At 39.6% G+C, this 11,293-nt stretch overlaps 1 protein-coding gene across 2 annotated transcripts in view; it reads left to right on the forward strand.

The window, feature by feature from the left end:
- The window catches only part of PLCB1 (phospholipase C beta 1), an 810,170-nt gene that overhangs the window by 637,530 nt on the left and 161,347 nt on the right, over positions 1-11,293 (forward strand). For both annotated transcript variants that reach the window (XM_075596018.1, XM_075596020.1), the window contains exon 14: positions 109-286. In XM_075596018.1, coding sequence (XP_075452133.1) covers positions 109-286 — 178 coding nt within the window. The remainder of the gene's footprint in view (positions 1-108; positions 287-11,293) is intronic.

An 11,293-nucleotide genomic window follows, 5' to 3' on the forward strand; every position in this document is an offset into this window, starting at 1 on the left:
TAATTTATCGATAATTTTTTTTCAATTATCATCCTTTAGTGAATATAGGTCTGTAACATTTGCATACGTCTCTTTTAACGTATATATATATTTTTTTTTGCATGATAGCTTGACTCCGGAGTTCCGCTCCCAAGCCCCATGGATTTATCATATAAAATCCTGGTAAAGAATAAAAAAAAATCTCACAAGTCCTCTGATGGGAGTGCAAAGAAGAAGCTCGCAGAGCAAGCATCCAGCACGTACAGTGATACATCCAGCGTATTTGAACCATCGTCACCTGGGGCAGGTAAAAAAAAAAAAACTTCATGTACAGTAGTTTTGCAGGCAGGCAGTTTTGTAGATGTTATATGTGGAGGATTCTACACACTCACATTTTACCCTAGGAAAACAGCATTTTCACAATTTGTAACAAGAGAGGTACACAACAGTGCAGATAGTCTGGACTTTTATAGATAGAAGAATATGTAAAACAGTAAAACGCGCACTTACAATGTACACTAAATAAAAATGCATATAATAACCAGGCAATATAGCCTAAGATAGCAGGAGGTTTGGGATCTCACCGCTGCTAGCACCGAGTTGGCATCCCCTTGTGACTCTCGACATCACTTTTGGTATTGCGAATGTTCTGATCTGCAGATTTCCACTGCTGCTCTGCTCTTAGGACTACGCGTTTCGCTAAGGGTTTCGTCAGGAGGTAATCATTTCCTGCAGTTTGTAGAGTAGTATTTATTTTATTTTTAAATAAAGTGTTTCAATTCAGTATGTGTCTGTCACTCTGGCAGCACAGTGAATATTTTTGTCCCTGTTCTGTTATACCATAGCCCCCTTTGTGCATATCCTTCTTGTAGCACCAAAATAAGTGCATATATCTGTAATACGTCGCTATCTCCCCCTGACTTCCTTTAAAATCAGATCACTTCCTGATAGACAGGTTAATTCTCCTTGTGAAGCACACCTGAAATATCCATTAAATATGCTAATTTGCTGGATTAGCTACACATGGGAGCAGCTCAAAAGTTGGATGTGACAGTAATACTACCCATCAGATGGTTTAGCTCACACTGGCCTAGAAAAGTAGTGGTAGTGGGTTATAAAAGATCCAGCTGAGCAGCAGGTGAGAAGAAGCCTCGCCCAGTAGAATAAAGCCAGGGTCCAAAAAACTATTGCTGATTAAAAACAGATTTATTGACTTACAAAAAAATGATTCACGGCAGCCACAAGAACAAGCTACTCTAGTAGTGGGTTCTAGTCCTGTTGGGTCTGACACCATTCCAGTCATTAGGTTGGTACCTTAAGCTTATCAACGTTATATACTTGGTATGAAAATCCTTTTATGAATTGTGGGATGGGATTCATTTATACTGTATATACCTTGCATACCCATTAGCACATCTCCCAGCTGGGTACCTCAGGTGTGCTCCTTTTTCAGCACAGGCATCTCTCTCTCTCTCTCTCTCCTCTCTTCTCTCTCTCTCTCTCTCTCTCTCTCTCTCTCTCTCTCTCTCTCTCTCTCTCTCTCTCTCTCTCTCTCTCTCTCTCTTCTCTCTCTCTCTCTCTCTCTCTCTCTCTCTCTCTCTCTCTCTCTCTCTCTCTCTCTCTCTCTCTCTCTCTCTCTCTCTGATTTAACGGAGCTTAGGGTATCTTAAGCCTCTAAATTTAGAGTAACACAAATGCAAGTAAAGGTACTTTTTCTTTATACAACTGCTCTTGTAGCTCTCTGGCAGGAGACAAGATTTTCTCATCAGCACATTTCTAGGTCTGTTGGTGTGAAAAGACATTGCCATAATGGAGCTATTTATTAGCTTTTGAATAATTTGGCAACATTACCCTTAATAATTCCACACACCTTGCCAACCTTCACAATAGGCTGCTTAAGAAATAGCTGTACACTGCTTATTGTGAATACTGCTTTCATCCTAAGAATTACACCCATTAAGTACTTTTTCTTTCCAGAGTCAACTTTTGATCTTTGAAGAAGATCAGTTGTCTTGTCTGCACATTTGTATTGAACTACTGTAGACTACATCTATTTTGAAAGCCAATGCATTCTACAGAGTCACCTTTTGCATGTGTTAGTTTTTGTTTTTGTTTGTTTTTTTTACCTGTGTGGTGTTGTAATATACAAGATTCAAGATACATGGAAAACTGTGTTTATAAGAAGGTAACATTTCCAAAGTCAAACACTCTGGGGTGTATACTGTACATCGGGTGGTCTTTACAAATGTAGTCCTGGGGTAGCCAACTCCAGTCCTCAAGGGCCACCAACTGGTCAGGTTTTCAGGATATCCCTGCTTCAGCACAGGTGGCTCAATCAGTGGCTCAGTCATTCTGAAAACCTGGCCTGTTGGTGGCCCTTGAGGACTGGAGTTGGCCATCCCTGGTTTGTCCCATGGGAGACCAAATAGAATTAGGGACGTATGTATAGGAAATCCACGCTGGTGCTGTTCCTTACAGTATATATGCTGTAACTGTGATTCGTGTGCAGCAGTCAGTAGGAGTACTCCAAAATCTCCCGTGGAGTGAGCACCCCTAAGGACTAGTGGTACAACAACTTGTAAATACAAAATGAAAAACTTACAATGTGTTTTAAAATGGTGCGAACCAGGACCGGGAGATGCAGATGTGCAACTGCTGGAGTAGATGTTCGGGGTCCGTACCGCTGTCTCTGTCAGCTGTGCCTGAAGCCTCTCTCTACCGGTATGTGTCTCCACCAATGAAATTGTGTGCAGCAACCCCACGTGCCCTCTACGCGTTTCGCACTGCGTGTTTCATCAGGAGGAGAATTGGGGACTTATTTTACATTATTGGCCTTTAAACAAATTATTTTAGAATTGACATATCATAGATGTAATTTACCCCAGATTAATCCAGCTCCATTACAGCGCCTGAACGGACATTGCCTGCTTTTGATTTAAATGGGATCTAACGCCCGTTGAGGTGCATTAACCCATAAACGAGCTTGATGAGGAACCACCTTGAACTCTTACAGCTGCTGTCTCTTTAGCAAAGGAAGTGCTGAGAGGTTTCACTGCTGCGGCTTTTAGTTTGCTGTAGTAAGACTCGGAGAACTCATTGCACTGCAGGTATAAACTATAACTGAGATATTTTCCATGTTTTTATTCACAACGGATACTTTACATGGTGAAACGTAATCAGATGTATTATTGTCATCTCCTTAATAAGCCAGAATGACTGAGCCACTGATTGCGCCACCTGTGCTGAAGCAGGGATATCCCTAATACCTGGCTTGTTGGTCACCCTTGAGGACTGGAGTTGGCCACCCCTGGTGTAGAGACGCCCTAAACCTCAGGATGCTTAACTTAATAGTGCTCAATGTTGGGCACTACAGTAGCTGCAAAAGTTAGCAGCAAATTTGCATTCATGAACAGGGTATAGGTGGAAGGGAACAGAGCATCATTTTGCTCCTATATAAATCTATTGTAAGACCACACCTTGAGTATAGAGTACAATTTAGTGTACCCCATCATACAATACAAAATACATTGTGAAATTGGGAAAAAAATACAGAAAACAGCACCAAATAAATAAAGGGGGTGGAAGGTCTGATTGATGAGGAACCTTCAAGGATTCTTTTCATCCCAGTTTAAATGACACAATGATATCATTTCAGATAGTTTTCCCCAGCAGCAAAGTAAGAGGTCCTTACAAAAAGGGCAGTGAACATCTGGAATTGACTAGCTATTGAGACTGAGGTGGCAGATACCATTCATACAGTACATTCATTCTAGAAAAGGTTAGACATGGTTTTTTTTGGGGGGGGGGGCGGGGGGGTAGCAAGAAAGGGGTTTACAGGGATACAAAATGCCAAACAAGTCAGAACATACTGTATGAAGAGCATTGATCCAGGGAGAAATCCGATTGCTACTGCTGGAGTCTGAAATTGTTGTTTTTTCTTTATATACTGTAGGGGCACAAATGACACAGGCTGTTTTATTCTAAAATCGATTTTATTCTAAGATTTAGAAATGAATTCACAAATATTCAGTTGATATATATGTAATATCTGACCTGATGCTCTGGGAATGGAACTGGACATACAATATTAGCTGATGACATTATTAACTGCAGCTCCAAAAACCAATACAGAAAACTGGTTTTAAGGTACAATATTCTGTTTTAATGGGAAAGAGGAGAATCAAATGTGCCTGCAACCTGCAACACTGCTTTAATCTTTACTAAGCCCTATAGAAACTATTAAAGCCCTCTCAGCTGCTTATATTCAACTATTCATCTCGAAAGTGTACATTTGGAATTAGTTTACTAAAATTAGCCTATCACTGTGAACATTGCTCAAGGAAAATGATCCTCTCTCTATTTTAGATGTTTGAAGTTCATTTCCTTTACTGATAAATGTGACATTTTAAAATGGAAAAGTTTCTTGAACTTTGTATCCCTGTTAAAACAACTCCTTTACTAAGAAGTACATTGTTACCAGTACTTAGCGTACTTGTTCACTGAACATCAAGGGTGACAGGTTTTATAGAGAAAAAAAATGAATTACTATTAGTTATTCTTGCTTATTATCTAGGCAGGTCTCCATATAGTGTAAACAAAGCAGCAGCTCTGACATTGTTTCAGTAGTTCAACATTTTTGTACTATAACTTTATACTGACTGAAGAAATGCATCTATAGCTTTGGAAACCTCAGATGGGCCGGTTCTGCATATTTCGCCATGAAGAAGAAACCAGTGAGGTTATTTTTGAATCTCTGTACATTATAAATGAATTTACGTACAATTTTCACATTAAACAAACCTAGACTTGCTGAAGAAATTTGTTCTGTAATAATTAGATGATAGGATCTTTTAATGTGGAGCTACAGTAGGTAATGCACTCAAAAAATGCCGGAAAATACAGGCTATTTTGATGTATATGTTCTCTCGCTCAATAGCAGGATTCAAGGGTTTACCCATTGCGCATCTGTAAAAAAGAGTACAGGCATACCCCGCATTAACGTACGCAATGGGACCGGAGCATGTATGTAAAGTGAAAATGTACTTAAAGTGAAACACTACCTTTTCCCCACTTATCGATGCATGTACTGTACTGCAATAGTCATATACGTGCATAACTGATGTAAATAACGCATTTGTAACAGGCTCTATAGTCTCCCCGCTCACGCACAGCTTCGGTACAGGTAGGGAGCCGGTATTGCTGTTCAGGACGTGCTAACAGGCGCATGCGTGAGCTGCCGTTTGCCTATTGAGCGAGATGTACTTACTCGCGAGTGTACTTAAAGTGAGTGTACTTAAACCGGGGTATGCCTGTATAGTGCCTCAACAAAGTACTGTACTAACAATAATTTAGTTACCGCCTTCTGCCATACTGACGTGAAGCCTCATAAGATGTCTTCAGCTTCCGGTGGCTTGCGTAACTTTAAGAGAACATTTGAAGGGAGAAAGTAAAAGAATGATCCGTTTTCAGCTTAGTGCTAATGACATTCACTAATAAATAGGAAGAATTATGCCGTACAAATCTTAACAATTATGCTGTACAAACCTTTACAAATCTATATCATAAAAAGATGAATTAGAGCTGTATCCTGTTTTATTTTCAGAGGAGCTGCAGCAAAAAAAAAAATAATCTGTTTGCTGCGGCTCTGGTGAAGACACAGCTGTGACTGGCGATGGCTGCTTTATTTAGGTGCTGCCGTTTGCTACATGCAGTACTTTCCCCTAGCAAACCTCAGGCATGGGGGAAATATGGGCTGCTTATGTAAAAATATTAATGTTGAGAATAATTAAGGGCAAATCATTCTCACTATTCCAATAAATGCTTGAAAGCAACTGAACAAGTTCTGCAGGAATGCCTGCCAATAAATGCAAACTTGTAGTTATAGATGTACTGTACTGTTTGTGCTCTTAGGCACAGTCAACTCCCTTTATTTTTTCATGTGAGAAAGCAAACATTAGAACGGCACTCACAAGAGAAAATAATGAATTCCTGGGAAGAAAAACTGGATTTCATATGTCAATTAAAGACTATTTGTAGCCATGGTACAAAAGAGAACTGTGCAACATTTTTATAGAGAACTGTTTTTGTTTAGGTGCAGAATACTTCCTAACTGCATACGATTTCAGGTTATTGAATCCAGATGAATACCGTACAAAGTCACCTCAGTGAGTTTGTTATTCACAATGCATCAAAACACTATATAAATAAAAGTTTTCCTTTTTTCTTCCAAGTTACAGTGTTGATAAATAACTGGGAAGAAATTTAATTTTTATTAATAATTTCCACAGCTTCTGTTGTTCTATCTCTACTGTACTTGACTGGTATCTCAATATTCCAGATACACCACCCTACAGTACCATCCAACACAGAGTGCAGTTGTGATATGTACCAAAGAAATGTACACTGTAACACACAGGGGTCTATCTATGTACCAAGTGTCAAAAATTGCATTTTTGGTTTTACAGTATATTGATGGAAGAAAACCAAACAGTATATTGCATGTGTGTATCTACAGTATGTACTAACCTTTATTTTCTTAAAAATGTTACTCCAAACTTTAAACATGGCTTAAATCCCTTTTTTGATGCAGCATGGATGTTTCATTGTTTACATTATCAAAATTTTATATTTTCACAGTATGGCTACGATAAAATATATGCAACTAGTAACTTATACTTACTAATACTAGTAATACAATAAAAAATGCACATCGTTCTGTTTTCATTTAAATCACTACACAATGTAATAAACAAACTATGCATCATATGCAACAAGTCATATAACAACTTTGCTACAGTATATACCACGCAAATGGGTAACTTATTCAATGCCCAAGGGTTCTGTCACCTCCCTGGACACGCCCACCTCTGGCTCTTCTTCATCATGTGATTGCTTAACAGTGATCACATGATCTCAATGTCCTTCCAGTGATATTGTTCAGAAGAGAGTGCCTTGGGAGATGGCAGAACCCTCAGGCACTGAATGAGTTAAGAACACTAGTTTGGTATGTATGAACATTGAGTGGTGTGTCCTCCTGTTCCATGCAGATCATGGTCATCCGTCAATCGCTATCTATACCTAGAAAACGAGCATAGTGCCACGACATACAGGGTACATCATTAGGTCCGCTGGTGTGCCGGCTCCACTGACGTACAGTACACTATACATCCGTAAAGCAGTAAGGCCCAGATCTACAGAGGTCCGTAAACTAACGGGCCATTATCAAAATCAGTAACGGTCATTATTTTCCGTGGAGGTAAACGCATATCCACAAGGCTAATTATATGCAAAGACAACTTAGGTTAACACCTTGCTAAGTCAGTAACAGACCTCTGTGCATCTGGGCCGAAGTGGGTTAAGGTTTTTACTAGTTTATAGCATTACAAACCTGATGCAAAGATCCGATAAGCACATACACTATAGGCTCTATAGTGTTGAACAGCACTAAATATTTTGTGAGTACTGAACTTTAATGTTACGTGTACATGACAAAAGCAGAATGACTGAAGACACCACAAATACTGTATAAAGCAGCTGCCTTTTTAAATTGGATACAATATGGTCCTTTCATTGATATTTTGGTTGTATTTTAATGTCCAAGTTAACCTTTATTATATTCACAATTCTAAGCCCAACAAGTTTAATATATTGTACATCAAATGCCTGCATAGTATTATCAGGAAGAGACCTTTTGATAGACACTATTTCTAAAGTGTGAAATCTTCATGATATTGTCAATTTGATGTGATGTCGCCACCTTCTGGTTGATATGTATCATGTCACTCATAAGATTTATCAGATTAGGCTGCGTCCCCATTAGCACTGAGCGCGCTGAGCGGGCGGCGCTTGCGGTGGTTACTTAGATATATGTAAGTCCCCGCTCACGCGCGTTCGGCACTCACCTGAACTCGGCGCTTAGGTAAACAAAAAAAATTACTTTCCAGCGCACTCAACTACCCGCAATGCCCCCCCTCCCCCCCTCGCACCCGTAAATGCAGGACACCCGGTGCAAAAGCTTGGAGCGCTCTCCATGCATGAGCGCGCTCAGCCTTAGGCCTCGTCCATGGTAAGCGCATGCTCGCTGAAGCGTGCTAACGCTCGCTCATGCTTGCCACTGAGCCCCTTCAGCCGCATTTAGAGAGGCTTTAGTAGGGGCTCGCCTACGCTTCCGCAAGCACGCGGAAGCTTAGGTCTTAGGCAATTTTAAAAATCAAGCGGTTGCCGAAGTGCAGGGCCGCCCTCATTGGGCGAACCAGCTTCGTGACGTCACTGGCCCGCCCCCGGCCCGTCCCCTGACGGCACGCAGGGCAAGCAACCGCATGACCAGGGAAAGCACCCGCTTTCCCTGCGCCTCAGCACGCCTCAGCACGCAAGCGAAGAGCCTGGTCGAGGCCTTACTCTTGTGTTTTTACAATTATAAGTATATTTCCTTCCAGGAACAAAATGAACTGATAGCGATGACATAATTCAAGGGTTCAAATGTGTTTGTCTGATGTTTTGTGGGGGAAAAATAAACCGGTGATACATTTAAATCACTTTTACAGTTAGTTTGTAGAAATGGTAAAATGGCATGAGAGGGGTTTGATTACCTGGGGCACATTTTATGTGATGCCATTGTTTATTAAACCATCCCGAAGCTTATATGAGTTAAAATTTCCCTCTGAGCATGTCCTGCTCTTTAAAAAAAATAATAATATTTAAATACACTTATAACTCCTGATTGGAGCACCAGATAAGTATTACTGTGTGCTCATTTGCATGTCATTTCCCAGAATCCCTTGCTGCAATGGAAGCACTGTATGCTGTGAGGTGGTAAAAGGCAGGGTTGCAGACTTGTCTAATTCATGCAAATGAGCATACAGTAATATTTCCATTTGCTATATGCTTTACAGTAGAGGGTTTTTTGTAACTTTTTTTACCCACCATAACTTAACAAATGTGTGGTATATATATATATATATATGTGTGTATATATATATGTGGCACTGTGTGCTCATTTGCATGTCATTTCCCAGAATCCCTTGCTGCAGTGGAAGTGCTGTGTGCTGGGTGATAATGGGGAAAGGCAGGGTTGCAGACCTGCCTAAGACATGCAGATGAGCATACAGTTGTATTTACATTTGAATATATATATATATATATATATATATATATATATATATATATATATATATTAAAGTGACAGAAAATATAGACAGCGCCCTTCACACACTATACCTAAATTGCTGCAGCCCTGATAGATGTGGCAAGAAATTGCACCAGGCAAATATGCCCAATAAACAGTGGTGTGAAAATAACTAAATGTATTATGGCAGGAAAAACTAAAAGTGACTATTGGATAAAAACACAAAAGCAAAAAAGAAGTGTGCATAACATATAAAAATAAAAAAAAAGCAATAAAAAAGATATTGACAATTGATGTGGGTAAAAATGACACTGAGTGTCACTGGGACTTAACTAAAAAATGCAAATATAAAAAAAATGGGTTCATGTGATAGGCAATGAAAAATTCAATACACGATTATGAACCTATAAATGCAGTGAATATTAAAAATACTTAAGTCCACATGTGTCCATGATAAGTTGATTTGCAAAAGGTCCAGGCTGCTTCTTCTTGGGCTCACCGAACTCCCACAGTACCTATTAGAGAAAAAGAGAAAAGAAGCGCCCGATCCTTGTGTAAAATCAGATGAACAAAGTTTTAATATCTCATGGACAAGACAAATGCACACTTACAATTTGTCTGATAAAATAAAGCATGTTATGGGACCTGCCCATGCACCAACTGAGGACTCCTCGGTCTCTTCTTTGTGTGTGAGTGTCAGTATTGGCTCCAAAAAGGATGTTGCTGTCAGCTGCTGTCTCCAGGGGAGTAATCCTTAGTGTTTGTGAGCACTCAATCTCCACATGCAGCTGCCATTTAGCCTTTCTTCTCACACTTGAAACCGGAAAAAAATCTTAAGGCAAGTCCTTGCCTCCTCACGCTGGTGCTGAGAGCTGCCCTGTCACTGTAGGCTCACTGCCAGATATCCCTACGCGTTTCTTCCGACTCTGCGGATTTCATCAGGGGATGAAATCCGCAGAGTCGGAAGAAACGCGTAGGGATATCTGGCAGTGAGCCTACAGTGACAGGGCAGCTCTCAGCACCAGCGTGAGGAGGCAAGGACTTGCCTGAAGATTTTTTTCCGGTTTCAAGTGTGAGAAGAAAGGCTAAATGGCAGCTGCATGTGGAGATTGAGTGCTCACAAACACTAAGGATTACTCCCCTGGAGACAGCAGCTGACAGCAACATCCTTTTTGGAGCCAATACTGACACTCACACACAAAGAAGAGACCGAGGAGTCCTCAGTTGGTGCATGGGCAGGTCCCATAACATGCTTTATTTTATCAGACAAATTGTAAGTGTGCATTTGTCTTGTCCATGAGATATTAAAACTTTGTTCATCTGATTTTACACAAGGATCGGGCGCTTCTTTTCTCTTTTTCTCATATATATATATATATATATATATATATATATATATATATATATATATATATATATATTTGTTCTTTTTTTTTTTTTCATTATCTCTAGCATTTGTGGTTACCATGGTAATCTTTAGCCTGCACAGAGCTATGGGGGGGAGCTCCATTTTAACCTCTCAGATACGTAATATTTAAATACACTTAAAGCTCCTGAATGGAGCACTAGATTTAAACAATAAGAGCAATATTGGTAAGGAGGACAAGAAGAGACATGTTGTCCTTACCATAAGTTAAAAAAGAATACTATGGGGGGAAAAAAACAGGGATCCGCGCGGATTGCTGCTTTAATTACAGGACGTCATAAAGGTAAAGGTTATATTTGGTTAAAAAGCCAATTGTAGAGCCACTCAGAATCCCACATACTGTAAACAAACAATCAGAATCAACCAAAAACACAAATTACATGTCAGGGTGTTCACAAAAAAGATTTCTGGGGAATATGCCTGTACTCAATTTGAAAATACACATTGTCAAGTAGCCTTTAAACGAGCATTTTTCAAGCTTTCTACACGGCCTATTTTCCTTTTCCTTTATGTTTTGATAGTTTGTAATTGAATTTTTTTTATGCATTCATTTTTAGTGTTTAAAGCAAAAGTAGAAAATGTATCTATAAAACAATGTTTTTTTTCTAGCAGTTTCCAAATGATACATTGACCGTACCAGAAAATAAATGAAACACAGTGAGGTTTTGTTATTAAAAAGTAAGAAGGGAAAATAACTCTCTGCTATGCAGGCAAGAGTAAGTATAAAAAGACATGCAATTGGAAAATGGTCTTAACTGTTTATA

Source organism: Ascaphus truei, chromosome 4 (genome assembly GCF_040206685.1).
Source record: "Ascaphus truei isolate aAscTru1 chromosome 4, aAscTru1.hap1, whole genome shotgun sequence".
Taxonomy (NCBI): Eukaryota; Metazoa; Chordata; class Amphibia; order Anura; family Ascaphidae; genus Ascaphus; species Ascaphus truei.